The 18,042-nt window shown below is 43.2% G+C and overlaps 1 protein-coding gene across 1 annotated transcript in view; it reads right to left on the reverse strand.

The window, feature by feature from the left end:
• Positions 1 to 14,190: 14,190 nt before the first annotated feature.
• The window catches only part of LOC100765484 (aldehyde oxidase 1), a 62,019-nt gene continuing 58,167 nt past the window's right edge, over positions 14,191 to 18,042 (reverse strand). The window contains 4 exon segments of the mRNA NM_001291944.1: positions 14,191 to 14,241; positions 15,018 to 15,185; positions 15,630 to 15,818; positions 16,251 to 16,316. Coding sequence (NP_001278873.1) covers positions 14,191 to 14,241; positions 15,018 to 15,185; positions 15,630 to 15,818; positions 16,251 to 16,316 — 474 coding nt within the window.

The raw sequence follows: 18,042 nt of genomic DNA on the forward strand, positions 1-18,042 counted from the left end.
TGAAGATGAGTATTGTTCTTTAAAGGTCTGTGAAGATTTTGGCTGGGATTTTGATGGCTATTGCATTGAACCTGTAGATTCCTATTTGTAGGATGGCCATTTTTACTATGTTAATCCTACCTATCCAGGAGCATGGATGATCTTTCCATTTGATGATGTCTTCTTCAATTTCTTTCTTCAAAGACTTAAAATTCTTGTCATACAGGTCTTTCACTTGCTTGGTTAGAGTGACCCCAAGATATTTTATGTTATTTGTTACTATTGTAAAGGGTGATGTTTCTCTGATTTCTTTTCGGCCCATTTTTCATCTGTATATAGTAGGACTACTGATTTTTTTTTTTAGTTAATCTTGTCCCTGCTTCATTACAGAAGGTGTTTTTCAGGTGTAGGTGTTCCCTGGTAGAATTTTTGGGGTCGCTTATGTATACTATCATATCCTCTACAAACAGTCAAAGTTTGACTTCTTCTTTTCCAATTTGTATCCCCTTGATGTCCTTTTGCTGTCTTATTGCTCTACCTACAACTTCAAGTACTATGTTGAATAGATTGAAGAGAGCGAACAGCCTTTTCTTGTTCCTGATTTCAGTGGGATTGCTTTGTGTTTCTCTTCATTTAGTTTGATGCTGGCTGTTGGCTTGCTGTATATTTCCTTTATTATGTTTCAGTGTGTTCCTTATATCCCTGATCTTAATTTTTTTCTTTATTTCTTCCTTGACCCAGTGGGTGATTTGGTTGTGCACTGTTCAATTTCCATGAGTTTGTGGGCTTTCTGAAATTAGTGTTGTTGTTGAATTCTAACTTTAAGCCATGATGATCTAGTAAGACATGGGCAGTTATACCAATTTGTTTGTATCTATTGAGGTTTGCTATGTTACCAAGTATGTGGTCAATTTTAGAGAAGGATCCACAAAGTGCTGAGAAGAAGGTATGTTCTTTTGTGTTTGGGTAAAATGTTCTATAAATGTCTGTTAAGTCCATTTCAGTCGTGACATCTGTTAGTTCCTTGATTTCTCTGTTAAGAACTGTCTGGCAGACCTGTCCAGTGGTGATAGTGGGCTGTTGATGTCTCCTACTATTAGTGTGTGGGGTTTATGTGTGATTTAAGCTTTAGTAATGTTTCTTTTGCAAATCATGTCCTTGTATTTGGGGCATAGATGTTCAGAATTGAGACTTCATCTTGATAGGTTTTTACTGTGATGAATATGAAATGCCTTTCTTCATCTCTTTTGACTAATTTTATTTTGAATTCTATTTTGTTAGATATTAGGATAGCTACATCAGCTTGTGTCTTATGCCCATTTAATTGGAAAATCTTCTCCTAAACCTTTACTCTGGGGTAATATCTGTCTTTGTAATTGAGGTGCATTTTTTGTGCAGCAGAAGCATAGATTCTGTTTTCATATCCAATCTTTAGTCTGTGTCTTTTTATAGGTGAATTGAGTCCATTGATATTAAGGGACCAATGATTGCTAGTTTCTGTTATTTTTGTTTTGTTGGTGGTGTTGGTATTGTGTGTGTGTGTGTTTCTCTTCTTTGGGATTTGCTGGTGTGTGATTATCTATTGCCTATGTTTCTGTGGGTGTAGCTAACTTCATTGGGTTGTAGTTTTCCTTCTAGTACTTTTTGTAGGGCTGGATTTGTGAATAAGTATTGTTTAAATCTGTTTTTTTCATGGAATTTTTTGGTTTTTCCATCTATGGTGACTAAAAAGCTTTGCTAGATACAGTAATCTGGGCTGACATCCATGGGCTTTTAGTGTCTGCATAATGCCTCACCAGGACCTTCTGGCTTTTATTATTTCCATCAAGAAGTCAGGTATAATTCTGATAGGTCTGCCTTTACATGGTACTTGGCCTTTTTCCTTTGCAACTCTTAATACTCTCCCTTTATTCCATAGGTTTAGTGTTTTGACTATTATGTGACAAGGGGATTTTTTTGTATGTGTAGTTGACTTGGTGTTCAGTAAGCTTTTTGCACTTTCATAGGCATGTCCTTCTTTAGGTCAGAAAAGTTTTCTTTTATGATTTTATTGAATATATTTTCTGTGCGTTTGAGCTGGACTTCTTCCCCTTCTTCTATCCCTATTATTCTTGGGTTCAGTCTATTCATGGTGTCCCAGATTTTCTGGATATTTTGTGTTAAGAATTTGTTAGAGTTAACATTTTCTTTGACTGATGAATCTATTCACTTTATTGTATCTTCAACACCTGAGATTCTTTTCCATCTCTTGTATTCTGTTTTTATGCTTGCATCCATAGTTCCTGATCATTTACCCTGATTTTCCATTCCCAGATTCCCCTCAGTTTGTGTTTTCTTTATTGCCTCTATTTCAGGTTTCAATTTTTGAACCATTTCTTTTACCTGTTACAATAAATCTTTCAGTACAATACAATACAATAAAATACAATACAATAAAGCAGCCTGAGTCCTACCGCCACGTGGGCAGTCTCTTCCAGCTGCCTGAGTTCTGCCCAACTCGTGGGTGGACAAAATAATACAGAGACATATTAGGTACAAAGCTACTTGGCCATTGACTAGGATTCTCATCTGCTAGCTCAGTCTTAATTATCATAAATCAATATATTTTATAAGACATCTTATAGGGATGCCTTCTGCTGGCACCCTCTCTTGCAGGTGGATCACATTGTGCTGCTGGAGGAAGAGCAGAGGGGAAAAGGGACACTTCCTGTTTCTCCTTTCTTGTTATGTCACTTCCTGCCTGGATCACCACTATCTACTACATTTCCCTGAATCCTCTTTGACTCCTAGTCCCGTCTAACTTGCTGTCTCATTGGCCAAACACTATTTTATTTAACAATCAATAAGATAAACATACACAGAAGTACTTCCCTCATCATTCACCTGTTTGATTGTTTTTTCTTAATTTTCTTTAAGGGGTATGTTGATCTGTTCCAATTTTTTGTTTGTCTTTTCTTCCATTTCTTTAATTGGTTTTTTTTTATTTCTTCTTTAATGGACTCAATCATCTTCATAAAATTACTTTTAAGGTTGTTCTCTTCTGCTTCATCTATGTTAGGATGTCCAGGTCTTGCTGTTGTAGAACCACGAGTTTCCAGGGGTTCTGGATTGCTCTTTATATTTTTAAGTATATTCTTATCCTGTCTACTGATCTCTTCCTCCAATCTGATCAGCTTGTGTTTCAGGGGAGTCCCCCTTCCTCCAATTGGTGTAGTTGGGGTCTGTGGCTCTGTTGAACTCTCCTTCAGGTGTAGGCAGGGCAGAGCCTGCAGTAATCATTCCTCCAGGTATCAAGGGGCTCAAGGTTCAGAGGGTCACTTCACTAGGTGCAGGCATGGCTATTGCCAAAGCCTGCCTGCTACACTGCTGATGCTTTCCCTGGCTGGAGACATGATTTTTATGAACCACTAGGAAGACTATATGATTATCTTGTAGCTTTCTGATAAAGAACAAAAACATATCTCCTTCAGTGGTTATTCCAAATGGGCCTGTAAATCACATAGACTGGAAGATGCTCCTCAGAAAACTGTCTGCTCCAGCAAACATAACAACCCACTTAAACACACATATTGGTACAGTAGTCCTTTTGGCCATTGTTCACCCTCACCCTTGAGAGTGCTTTCCACTCCGGTGGTCTTTTTGGTCATTGACCATTCTCACAATTGAGGATGTCTTGTTAGTCAACTTCTACAATATGCTGTCAGTGTCAAGTCTGAATCATAGAACTCAGTAGTCAACAGGTAACAACATCACATCTAGCTAATAATGAGAATGTAAAATATCAAAGTAGAAGAAACACACACATAGATGCACACACGCACACATACACACACATTTATGTATGCGCACACACAAACATGCACCAACACCCCCCACCCACACACACACAGCACTCCTCATTTGTTCACAAACTCACAGCTAACAGCATCAAAGTTTGTCAGGGTTTCTCCTTGGATGTTTCCATCTATTGCTTGGGGACAGACAGAGATGTGAATTTTCTAAACTGGGCCAAGATAGGGAGGAGGTGCCTGTGATCACCTAAAGATTGATTTTTGGCAACCAGTGAAATTCACTTTTAGAAGGCAATCAGATATGAGTTTTTTCAAAACAGTTTTGTGTTCTTGGAAGCAGGCTAGAAAAAAGGTATATTCTTAAAATTTGTCTCTGTATATTATGTATTGGGTATGTATGCACACAGTTGTGTATGTGTATAAGCTCTTCAGTGTGTGTGTGTGTGTGTGTGTGTGTGTGTGTGTGTGTGTGTGTGTGTGTGTTCAAATGCACAGTTGAGCATATCTTGGTATGTATATCAAGGTCAAAGGAGAACATCAGGTGTGAGCCCTCTATCTTGTCTTGAAATACTCTCTTGCTCAGTGCAGTGCTGCTAACCCCAGGCTAGCCCTTCAGCATTCAGAGACTCTATACTCTTCACCTCCCATCTGGCCATAAGAACAGCAGGTGAACAGATGGGTACTACCTTGCCAGGCTTCCTGTGATTTCTGAGGATCCAAATTCTGGCCCCCACACTTACATGCAGGCACTTTCTCCACCACGCCCTCTTTCCTACTTCTGAAATTCACATTTTAACCACTATGCCCAGGTGATCTTCAAACTCGCATAAATTTGGAACCCTTATCACAGGCAGTCCCATTTACAAGGCAAGCAGCTTCACTGCATTCCTACACACCAGCAAAACCTTCTCAAGGGAATGTGGGAAAATAGCTCTAGAGAAACCACAGTTCCCAGAGGTGGAAACTTTGTTTTCTTTTCAAAAACTAGCAAAAGGATACTGGCTTTTGTCAACTAGAACAATAAATTAACTTCAGGGTCTGCATTCCTCTCAATGACCTGTACACAGGAAATGATTATGTAAGTTGAGGCAGTTTCCATTTTGATCTCTAAATAGTAAGAATGATTGAGAACATATTTGTAGGTCTTATTTGCCTGACTCGATTAAACCTCACTCTTTGCAATTATGAAAGCATACAATGCTGTATGATACGTGGTCATACTTTGTCAAGAAAATGTTTGGCTTTGTTTCAGAAGATAAGAAACAAGTCTTTGAATTCAAACAAAATATGGGGTCAAGAAAATAATAAAAATGCATAAAAAAATTTTAAAAACTCTTGCATTCCTACAGTATTCTAAAAGACAAAGAATTAAATTGAGACTTTTAATTGTTTTTTCCTTTTTTTAAAAAAAATTAGTTCAAATTAGGAACAAGTTTACTTCACATGTCAATCCCTTCCCCTCTCCCTCCCCTTCCCCCAGCCTTCCCCCAGCCTTCCCCCACCAGCCCCCACCTGTCCTCCACCCATCCACCCTCCACTCCCCAGGCAGGGTAGGGCCCTCAATGGTGGCTCTCCAACGTCTACCACATGATCCTGAGCCGGGCCTAGGCCCTCCCCCATGTGTCTAGACTGAGAGTGCATCCCTTCACGTGGGGTGGGCTCTTAAAGTCCCTTCTTACACCACGGAAAAATACTAATCCACTACCAGGGGCCCCCTAGAGTGCAGAGGCCTCCTCATTGACATCCATGTTCAGGGGCCTGGATCAGTCCTGTGCTGGCCTCCCAGACAGCAGTCTGGGGTCCCCTTGTTCAGGCCAGCTGTTTCTGTGGGTTTCACCAGCCTGGTACCGACCCCTTTGATCTTTATTCCTCCCTCTCTGCAACTAGGTTCCAGAGTTCAGTTCAGTGTATGTCTGTGGGTGTCTACCTCTGCTTCCATCAGACACTGGATGAGGACTCTAGGATGGCATAAAAAGTAGTCATCAGTCTCATTATAGGTGAAGGGCATTTAGGTTATCCTCTCCATCATTGCATAGATTGTCAGTTCCTGTCATCCTTGTAGATATCTGGAAATCTCCCTAGTGCCAGATCTCTCCTCAGACCTATAATGGCTCCCTCTGATATGGTATCTCTCATCCTGTTCTCTATTCTTCCCCCAATTCAACATTTCTGCTCCTCCATTTCCTCCTCTCCCCTCCGCCTCCTCTCATTCTGGCAGCTCCCTCTCCCCTACCCTCATGCTCCCAATTTGCTCAGGAGTCCTTGCCCCTTCCCATTCTCTAGGGTCCATGCATTGTTCCCTTAGAGTCTTTCTTGTTTCCTGGTTTCTTTGGTGAAGAGGATCGTAGGATGGTAATCCTTTGCTCTATGTCTAAAATTCATTTATGAGTGAGTACATACCATGCTTGTCTTTTTGCAACTGGGTTACCTCACTCAGGATGGTTTCTTTGAGTTCCATCCATTTGCCTGAGAATTTCAAGATTCCATTGTTTTTTTCTGCTGAGTAGTATTCCATTGTATAAATGTACCATGTTTTCTCTATCCATTCAGTTGAGGGGCATCTAGGTTGCTTCCAGGTTCTGGCTATGAAACAAACAATGCTGCTATGAACATGGTTGAACATATGCCCTTGTAGAATGGACGTGCATTATTTGGGTATATGCCCAAGAGAGGAATGCTGGATCTTGAGGTGGACTGATTCCCATTTTTCTAAGCAAGCACCATACTGATCTCCAAAGTGGTCTTACAAGTTTGCACTCCCACCAGCAATGGAGGAGTGGTCCTTTTTCTCCACATCCTCTCCAGCATAGATTGTCATTGGTGTTTTTGATTTTAGCCATTCTGGCCTGTGTAAGATGGTATCTCAGAGTTGTTTTGAGTTGCATTTCTCTGATGGCCAAGGATTTTGAGCACTTTCTTAAGTGTCTTTCAGCCATTTCAGATTCCTCTGTGGAGAATTCTCTATTTAGTTCTGCACCCCACTTTTTAATTTCATTGTTTGGTGGAGAGTTTTAATTCTTATCGCCATACACTAAGCATGGTTTATGGTCTGTGTTCCCCATCCAACTTTGAAGAGTTAAGTAAGCAAGAGTTTGGCAGCAGTAGACAAACAACATTCCTTTGGCAGCTGCAGGAAAACATTCATATAAATCCCCACCTCTCCCTTCAGCATTGGTGTTCTAAAAGAATGGCCATCTCCCCAGGAGGAGGTCACAAAGGCCAGGAAAGGAGCCCAGAGATGAAAGTCAAGGTCGCTCTCATATTTGTTAGCCAAGAGCATATTGCACAATTGCCCTGAAACTTCACAGAGCACAGAGCACAGCACACAGCACACAATGCCATAAGCTTGGATTAAACTATCCTGACCTTTTCTTATGCCAATAGTGCTGAGAACAGGGTGTTGGGTTTCCCATTCCACACAAATGTCAAGGACATCGAGCATATATGCAAGGGGCATATGGCTGTCTTGTGTAGGTGTCAAGTACTCAGGATAGAGGGGTAAGAAGACACTTCAGCTTGTTCTCCTGAGTGAGTTGTCACCCTTCATTTGCATATTTGTTGCTCATTTATTTACGTATTTATTTATTTAGTTGCTTGCTTGCTTTTGAAATAGTCTCATTACATAGAACTTCATGTCCCAAAACTCACTTTACAAACCAGGTTGGCCTCAAACCTCCTCCTATTCTAGGATTACAGGTATGAATCCAATTTTAAAGGAGCAAAGTTTAACATTCACACTAACACTATACTATCTCTCCCATTTGTATTGACTGAGGTTTTTTAATTATTTGTGAGTGACCTGAAGACCTTGGATTCTGGATGTGTGTGTGCAAACATGTGAAACATAGATTTTTAGGGACATAGATGTTTGAGTTGGAACTGGAAAGGGAGGTGTGAGGAAGAAAGAGAGAGAGAGAGACTCCTGCTGCAGGGAAGCCAGTGACTGATACTTACTTAGGTGCATTCAAATGTGAGGTTGGGTTTCCAGACACTTCACTGCACACTTCCCTTCTTAGCCCCAACACATTCCATGCATGTTGTGGGTTCTCTCCCTCTTCTTCCCTCCTTTCTCCACCAAGAAGCATGGCAGGTTGCTAGTTCTAGCCCCACCCCCACCCCCTCCCTCCACCCAGTACCTTCATTTTGGCAAAGTTAGTAACAGATTGCTTCTACCAGCGTTTCTTATGCACATTTATTAATTACAGTGTAGAACACTTACTTTTTTCCCATTGACAAAGAAAACAAGTTCATCTGAGTCCTTAGAAGGAGACATGACTTGACGACAGTCGCCAGTGTTTTGTGCAGTTGTGTTTAAAGCTCCTGTCCCGGAGACACACTTTCTGAAGAACTTTCTGAGGAGAATGAGGAACACAGCAGGATGTGGGCTTTGTCTGCTGGTTCCTCCCACCCAGCCCTGTCCCATCAAAGCTCCCTACCTTCTTCACTCCTCTCCTCTGTGTCTTCCACTTTCCTCTTTCCTTAAACCACCCTGGAAGGGCCTTCCTGTCGTAGCACATGCTCAGCACACAATCTGCCTCGGGGCAACCGCAGGAGGGCCTTTTCCAAAACAATTTGCAAGAGTTGAAGTGGAAATGAAGCCAACACACTGCTCTCAGATCAGTGACTTGGCCCGAAGTGTGTTTGTTTGCTAATTTGGACTTTAATCTATAAAAAGAATATTTTAAGAAATGACACAAGTATGAAAAGCAAAAAAGTAATGTTTCTCTGTGCTAACATTTAGCAACCGGATTCTTGTGGTCTTTCAAAGTTTCAGAAGGAACTTAGATTACATATAGATGTCTTCAAACATCATTTTTGTTAGTTTCTTAACAATAATTTTGTTATTTTCTAAAAGGTGAAATTGAATGAACTGTTCACATGGCTTCAAAAGTGACTTTATTCTCTCTGCCTCAGTGGTTTTTCCTGTGAGTTGGGCAACACAGTAGGACCTTTATCAGGGCTGTTGTCGGGCTCAAAGGAGCCAATGCTGGGACAGTGCTAAAACAGCAGCTGCCAGGGCAAGGCCCCCAGTAAAAGTTATTGCCAAACACCCTCCTTGGTCACCTGTGGAAATACATTGTGAACTGTTCATATTTCTAGTTATGAATATGCCACAGGGCTGGAGAGGGCTCAGCACTTTAGCGCACTTCTTGCTTTGATGGGTAGCACATGACCTCCTGTATCTCCAGCTCCAGGGGTATCTGACACCTCTGGTTTCTTTGGGCACCAACACACACACACACACACACACACACACACACACACACACACACACCTCAGTTATTAAACATATGCTGCAGTGGAAATGGAGCTTTATCTTTGCATATTTAGAGGCAGCCTGTACTTGCCTCCCTCCTTTCTCTCCTTTTTTAGTTTTGTTTTTTTTTTTAGACGGGGTTTCAGGGTTTCTCTGTGTAACACTGGCTGTCCTGGAACTTGATTTGTAGAGCAGACTGGCCTGGATGTCACAAAGATCTGCCTGCCTCCTGAGTTTTGGGATCAAAGGCGTGTGCCACTGAAGGGACCAGCTCCCCATTTCAGCAGCCTTAACAGCCGAACACACACTTGCCTGACCTTGTCTTGGTCACTGGGAGGTCAGATGCCTGCCTCGTGGCAAGGAACCAATAAGAAGTTAGCTGGTTGTGCTATACTTTACGGCTCTGTGTGTGCTTTACAGACAAGAGCACAGCAACCGCACTGGGAGGGCCTATGGGCCATAACAACCAGTTGACCAATCAACACAGGGCAAACCCTCCAAGCGTGGAGGCACACCAATCCTGAGCCTATGCATACCCCTTACGCTGCCCTATAAAATCTCTATGCAGACGCTTCGAGGCGTCTTTCTAGCCATCCTCCATGGTGGGTGGATGAAAGGCCTGAGCTAACATGGGGTTAGCTCGTTAAACAACTATAATAAAGCCTCATGCAGTTTGCATCAAACTTTCGAGGCAGCCTGGTGATTGGGGTGACGGAGGTCCTGGGCTGAGATCATGGAGGCCTGAGCTTCCAGGACGTCTTACATCACAACATCTGGCCATCCTTCCTTTTATTTGAGCTAGGTTTTTGTTCTTTGTTTTGTTTTGTTTCTGCTTTTATTCTTGTTAATTTTTATTTTAAAATTAGGATAGAGAGCAAGCAGCTTCCCTATGGCATCTCATGCATACTTTGGTTGAGCCCGCCCCTCATTAGTGTAACAGGAATTCTCTCTCAGGGCCCATGGCATCTGATTTCCATGCATGTGGAGTTATGTGCAGTGTGAGGTCATGAAGCTAGAGAAGGAACCGCAACAGGAGAAAGGTTTTAAGGAAGGGGTTTGGTGGAGGCACTAGAATAAGTCGTGTGGTGGAGGAAGGGGACCGCTTGGGGTGAAGGAATCAGACAAGAATCCCTGTGGGACAAATTCTCACAACTGGAATTCCTGGCTTGGAAGTGAGTATAGTTCTGGAGGCCACTTCATCCTAAGTGATGTGTCCCATATGTGTCACAATAACAGGGTGTGACCTTCTCATCTCCACCACACTGTTATGCACACTGTCGCTTCCACTGAGGGCAGTCCACAGTCAGCTGGCATTTCTTTTCTTAGCCTGAGGCTATCCATGTGCTATATATTTAGTGAATATCTCTGGTTTTTTGTGTCCCATTATTTCTGTCAGTTGTTTGTTTCTTATTTGGGAAATTTTAAAGCATGCAATGGATAGCAGCATAATCTACAAACGCCCAGCTCCTTTCTGCTAGCCAATTGTCCCTGAGGTAGAGCACTGTGTAGAGTCTTTCACAGCACACCTCTGCATCCTGAGAGGTGGGACTTCCTACCTGAAGCCCCAGCTGTGTCTCTGCTAGGCCACTGCAGCACTGTCAGACTTGAGTGTGTCTGGTAGCACAGAGCCCGAGTGATGTGGGTGGGCTCCACACTCACACTTGGCTGCAGACTCTTCTGACACACTGTTTCACGAGATCCTCAGACGACAAGTGTAAATGTGAGTCCTTGGAATGTGAGGGCTGTCACAACCTATCACACCCTGTGTCAGTCAGCACTGGGCTAACTGAGGAGGAGAGAGGCCATGACATTTTGTCTAGTTGCTTGATTGGAAGTATCATGGAAGCTTTTTTCGGGGTGTCAGCTTTTATGGTGGTTCAAATGAGTATGGACCCCATAAACTCATGTATTTCAATGTTTGTTCTCCAGTTGGCAGAACTGTGTGGGAAGGATTGGGAGGTGTGGCCTTGTTGGAGGAGATGTATCATTGGGGGTGGGATTTAGGGTTTAAAAAGACCATGGCATCCCCAGTTAACTGACTGCCCCCCCACTCACACCTCATGGTTGTTGTCTCAATATCTAAGCTCTCAGCTACTGCTCCAGGCCTGTGCCTGCTTCCATGTTCTCTGCCATGATAGTCATGGACTCTACTATCCTCTGGATCCATGAGCCTCAAATTAAATGCTTTCTCTTCTAAGTTGCTTTAGCCATGATGTTTTATCATAGCAATAGTAATGTAGCTAAGAAAACTGTGATATAAAACCTTCACACACTGGGTGGTGATGGCACACGCCTTTAATCCCGGCATTTGGAAGGCAGAAGCAGGTGGATCTCTATGAGTTTAAGACCAACCTGGTCTACAGAGTGAGTTCCAGGACAGCCTCCAAAGCCACAGAGAAACCCTTTCTCAAAAAAAAAAAAACCCAGAAAAAGAAAAAAAACCTTCACAAATTTGCTTACTGTCATCCACTTACACACTTATTGTCTAAACCTCCCCACCCCCACTCATCTCTTTTATGCTCTGAATACCTGGCCATGCCATCTGTTACCCATGGTTATTCTATCCATGGGACACTTGCATTAACCAGAATAAGGTGATAACCACCTGTACCATCTAAAATTCTGTCCATTGGTAAAATGTGTCCCTCACCAACTGCTAGAGAGACTGTCATGCATACGTGCCATCCTGTCCTTACCTACATCTGGTGCCAACCAACCTGTGAACAAGAAAGGGTTAGGGTTAGGGTTAGGGCTAGGGTTAGAGTTCTGGTTAGGGTTGATCACACTGAAACCAGGGACATTCCACTTTGCTCCATGGTGGAGTGTGAGGTGAGGTGTGAGCTGAGGGAGAGATGCTGACCCAGGATGGGTTATATCTGGGGTCTGGGTACTTATCACTGCCTGACCCCACCTTCCCTTACCTCTTGCACCTTACTCTGGATGCTCTACGTCCATCTTTCTCATTGCCACAGGGCTTTCATCCCAACAAGAAACACTGCAGGGAGGCAGGCAGTCAGACACTTAAGAATGTTTTCCAGGCAGTAGAAAGATGCAGGGGCTCCAAAATGAAGGACAGGATATGGGAATCCATGACAGAATAGGGGACCGTGAGACAAGGTTGGGCAGATAGACAGGGTCTAACTCACATAGTGGACATATGCACCCTAGGGATCCAGGATAAGATCCCAATGAGGTGAGTAGGATGCCACTGGAGGTTAATAGGCAAGAGCATAGCATGTGCGTGTGGCCTCTGATGTGTCCAGAATGGATGAAGATGTGTCTCCATAAGTCCACACAAAACTTTGGCTTCATTGTGAAGAGCAATTGGGAAGAGAAGCAAAAATTAATGAAAGAAAAACAAGAGGCAACTATTGCAATAGCCAGGGGCAAATGAAGGTGGCTTGCAGTAACAGCAGCTGAAGAAACAGTGAGGTCATTAAGAACTGTTTCTGAGGGGGACTGACAGGCTGTCATGCCTGCCAAGTTGTGTTCACAAATTGGGCAGTTCTGACTCTCCATTTCTGGCTAGCAACTCAGACACAGTTCTACTATTGGGAGATTTGTTTGGGACACATGAGGCCTGGCGATCTGAGACATCCAAGTCACTATTGAAAGCAAGACTTGGAGTGAGTGGTGGCATGTGCTTGTGATGCCAGCCCATAGTGGTCAACGGCAGTAGATCCCCATGAGTGTGAGGTCTGTCTGGTATATAGAACACATTCCTGCCAGGCAGCATCGACAGACCTTGTCTGAATGTCTGCCTGGTCACCATCAGAGCACTGTTTTCAGAATTTGAGCCTCAGCAACAAAACCACTTTTAAGTTGGAGTAAAGGTCACTGCCAGCATCAGGGTGTGGGGTGTGGAGAAAGAAGAATCCCCTCAGCAGGCCTCCACTTGGAGGGATGGGCTGCAGGAGAAGCCAGCAAAAGTCCACAAGGGAGGCAGCTGCCTGGGGGATGGGAGAAAGCAGAGAACTGTCCCTGCCTGCTTTCCCTGGCCATCTAACAAGACAGGCTTCAGTGAGAACCCTTGAAATTGAAGGATGCTTCACGATACTTCTGTTCCCTGCATTCATTCAGATTCAAAGATCAAGTACTTGTCCCAAGCTCTACAGACTGCCAGTCTCGTCTTCCTCAAGTTGTCTGTTTCTCTCCACGGGTGCTTTGAGAAATGTCTGGGATAAAATCCCCTGCTTTTAAAATGATCCTTTAAGGGTCTGTGCTGTTTGGTTTTGGCAATAAGGCAGACCTTAGCATCATCTGGGAAGAGGGAACCACAGTTGAGAAAATGCCTCCATCAGATTGGCCTGTGGGCAAGGCTGTGGGGCATATTCATGATTGATGATTGATGGAGTCCACTGTGGCAATGCCACTCCTGTGCTGGTGTCCCTGGGGTGATTAAGAAAGCAGGCTGAGCAAGCCATGGAGAGCAAGCCAGTAAGCAGCATTTTTCCATGGTTTCTGCCTCTGCTTCAGCTTGTGTTCTTGTTCCTTACTGCCCTTAATGACCAATTGTGATTGGGATGTGTAAGTCAAATAAACCCTCTCCTCCCAAGTTGCTTTTGGCCATTGTATTTATAACAGTAACAGACTGCGAACTGGATAAGCTGTTTCCAACTTTGTAGTTTTGATGAAGTTCATTTATCTCTCTCTTCCTGATCCCCATGGTCCATAGACTCTCAGTTACAGGGCACTGTCTTTCCTGATAGAGAAAGTGTGGTGATTGTTCTCAGGAACAACAGGAATGAAATTATTTATAAAATTGTCATTCATTAGGCAGTATAACTCTGGGTGGTGTATAGCAACCAAAAGTGAGGTACAGACTAAATGATATATTTAGCTGTATGGATCCAAGGGACAGAATAATGAATAAATGAAACCACCTCAGAGGAAGCATTTTAATATTTGTGACAATTTAACATATGATTTACAATTGTTTAGGTATGCATGGAGTACCCTGAAGTGAAGCTTCCAAGTCAGCTTCATGTAAAGCAATACTGTGGATGATTCCCAGCTGTGAAATCAGCTTCATGTAAAGCAATGCTGTGGATGATTCTGGATGGTGACTTTCTGGCTTTCATAGTTAGCATCTTCGAGCAGACAGACAGGAAGGTGCCTTCTGCAGTCAAGCTGACCCAATACTTCCAGAAGCTAGCATTTGGCTCATACACGTATGCTCCAGGGAACAAATGATCCAGGTTCATCTCTTGGAATCTGGAGGGAAAGAGCAAATTTGGATGTTTGTAACTCAGAAATGTGCTTGTGACTTAGGTTAAAAATAGCAGAAGATAGTGAAGGCGAAAACACCACAGGCTTCAGGGCCAATGAGATCAGAGAATGACATCGTGTGATGTAGGGAGGCCTCGTGGAGAGGGTCTAGCAGAGGGATGGAAAGCTTTCAAATGCATGTGGAGAGGGACTAGGGAAACATGGAGTCAGTGTCTGTTTCTCTTTGTGAGGTCCTGGATCCTCTGCAGAGACTGTGTGGAAGGAGTGTAGGAGAGACACCCCCATGAGAGACAGGAATTTGTAGCTAGAGAGGTAGGAGTGGTATGGCTTCCCTTACAATCTCAGATCACAAGTCATGCTGCTGTACAGACACACAGAGGCAGGGGGTGTGTGCTCAACAGGAACGATACTGTGGCATACTCTTTCCATCACACTGCCAGTGTCTGCTTGGGCAACAGTGGGGATATAGCAGAGTGACCTTGATTCTTGGCCGCGTGTCCCAGGGTCAGGCTGCAGCCTCTGAACTCCTAGGCCTGACTCAGGGGAACAAAACTGAGAGAATGAACCTTCAGTTCCCCTCAAGTGATAACGACCTGAGCACACAGGAGACCAAGCAAGGCCAGGCTGATGAAAAGACACAGCCAAAGGGCACAAGTTCAACAGCAGCACTAGGTTAAAGAAACTTGGCCATAGAGCCAGGAGACAGAAACAAAGAATTGTATGTTTTGTTTTGTTTTGTTTTTCTCTTGAATGTAACATACCATTTTTGTGAACTTATCTTCACAGGCCATTCGGATCTTCTCTGGAGTCAGTGGACTGTTGAGCCTCAATGGTCCAGATATGCCTCTCTCCTCTCGTGCTGCGCTCACTGCATCACGGATGGCAAAAAATACCGAACATCCCAGGAACAACCCAGACTCTCCCAGACCCTTGAGAGAAATGAGCCATGTGTGTTATGACACAAACTGTGCTTCCCTCTCTGAAGGTACATTCATACGTGAGTATATACATACATGCAGTATATAATGATTATATACAAATATAATCTATAGACCACCATAAGTAAATTGTAATTAAAAATAATTTAACTATTTAGAATTCTAGCTTATAAAATTATTTTAAATATAGCACAGATAGGCATGAAGATGATTATTGCAATATAAAAAGTCAAATGGAGTCTGATAGTTCATGCTAGGCAGACTGGGAATAATTCAAGCATTTTTACCATGCCATTAAGTTACTATATAATTAGAATGCTCAATAAGGACTCCCTTTGTAATCTCAGTAAAGATACTGAACAACCAAGCAGACCAATGTCTGTCCACCCCACAGACATCAAGGAAGCAGGGACTTAGTCATGGAGCAGAGCTCACCTTAGATGAATACAGGGTGTTTGAGTGTTCAGATGGGGGCAGGAAAGAGATGTGCATCTCTGTGGGGACATCACAGACGGCAGGGATTTTGTACTGGCTTGGGCCACGGCTGTACAGAACGCCCTGGGGAGAGTAACTCAGCTCCTCTATGGTGTAGAGTCCCATTCCTTGAATAAACGCGCCTTCAATCTGAGAGAAAAGAAGGAATGACTACCTATGAGGCAATACACCCAAGTGCCTTTCCACTGCTTGCTGCTTGTCTGCCCTTGACAACTGCAGTCAAGGGCCTTCCAGGGTGTCTGGGAGAGTGTCACCAGGAGCCCACTTAAAAACATTTCTGTATGTTCCATTCAGTGCTAGATTCCAAGTCAGAGGACTTGGGTTTTAGTCATTGCTTAGCCATTGCAATGATAACTCCAGATGAGTCCTCACAGGGCCTGTCCTCACAGTGTCATGTTTTCTGCCAATGAGGCAGATGAAACTCTTCCCTGACTGACCTCAAACAGATCCAGCCTACTAGGGTAAGGTTCTCAGATGCCCAGTAAGTAGATGGGTCCTTTTCAGCCTTCACAGCAGTTTTTGTCCCACAAACAGGAAACAAGATAAAATTGTTACATGTACCTGGCCTATGTCAAGGGCTGGGTTTATGCTGTGTCCGACATCCATCACAATGTCTGTTCTGATAGTCTAGAAAAAACAACAACAAAACCCGTAGTTTAATGCAGATAACACACAAAGAAGAAGCTGAGAACTACCTCTTGCCAGGTATGGGGAAAAGTCTATCTTTGGACTGACCATGTTAATTCATGATAAAGAAACAACAAAAATATATTATATGACAAATTTTATTATCTGAAAGCTTTTGTTTATAAGATAGGGTCTCGTGCAGCCCATGTTGGCTTTGAATGTGATGTGAAGCCAAGGATGACCTTCAATTCTGATCCTCCTCCCCATTGATCTAAGCTTGCATCACCATGCCAGGCATGTGTCATGATGAGGACTACAGCTACATCTCAGTGGCAGTAAGGGAATTAACTCTCTGTTGTGTTAGAGCTGCAAGCTGGTCATGGAAATGTAATCGAACAGAGCATAGTCTAGTTAACCCCAGCAAGTCACCTGGAATGCCGGCCCTGGAATGCCAGTCAGGGATGACAGTGAGCAGAAAGTCAAGGCCCAAAGCTAAAAGGCATGTGTCAGAGATGGACAGAGGTGGGTGCAGACTTAAATTATCCTAACTGGATAGGTACCATATGAACATCTGCCTGGATGGGCTAGAAGGACATTCATAGTATGTGGGGACCTTCCACTGGCTCAGCCTATGATACTCACAGTAGCTAACAATCTCACACAGTTACCCAGACTTCCTCCACTCTCTGCTAGGACCTTGTAAAACAAACAAACAAACAAACAAAAAACCCTTGCCCAGAGAGCTTTGTGGCTTTTCCCCTCTTGGGAACCCCTCCACTCTGAAGAGCCTCTCACTTTCCCTTAATTCCCCACTGTGCTGTAATTCTCTTTGTAGAGCCAGCTTCTGCTTTTCACAACAGCCCATGGCTTTAATTGTCACTAGTGCTACACAATAACCTCAGCGTCACTGTCCCAGCTCTACCTTTGGTAACTATGAGTGTCTAGCAAACTATGACCCTGCATAAAAGCATAAATGAGTCAAGAAAGTTCCAATTACACTAAAGCAAACAACAACAAAACCCTGAACCAACACCTGGTTAGTTATTATTATTCTTAGCTCTTAACAAGGCTAAGACATAAGAAAATCTAAACAGGTTCTTTCAATAACTTATTTGAGGGCAAAGGGATTCAGAAATTAGTTAACATGGGAGAATTCTCAACATAGAGTGGGAGAGCTTCTCTAACCCAAGAGTCATGCTTGGAGTATCACTCCAAGTCCTTAGCCTCAGGCCCAAATTCCCCAAAGAGACACAGTCAGAGTGAGAATCCAAACAAATTAGATATTCTAGGAGGCAGGCTCAATAAGGCTATTATAATTTCACGGATAAGGCTGACTATAATTTAAAAATATATGGTAAGAACATATTTAAAATTATGCATAATAACTATCTAAGAATAGAGACACAAAATATATTTGGAAATATCAAAAGCTGGAGCTTGCTTCTGGGTAGGTTTTAGGGAAGATTATCACTAAACTATTGTCTTAGTCACATGGCATTTGTGAAGGCTACTGCAACCCCATTTGATGTATCTGTGACCATTAATTATATAATGGCCAAGAGTGTTTTCTGTACCAGTAAATGCCATGTACAAGAAAGGAAACCGAGGCTTTGAAACGGTAGTAGATGTATGTACATGAGTGCCAATACACATACCCTCAAAATATGTAATGACACTGTAGCTGTTCAAGGAGAGGGCCTGCTTGGCCACTGCCTTCCTCAGGTGG

Source organism: Cricetulus griseus, chromosome 2 (assembly GCF_003668045.3).
Source record: "Cricetulus griseus strain 17A/GY chromosome 2, alternate assembly CriGri-PICRH-1.0, whole genome shotgun sequence".
NCBI lineage: Eukaryota > Metazoa > Chordata > Mammalia > Rodentia > Cricetidae > Cricetulus > Cricetulus griseus.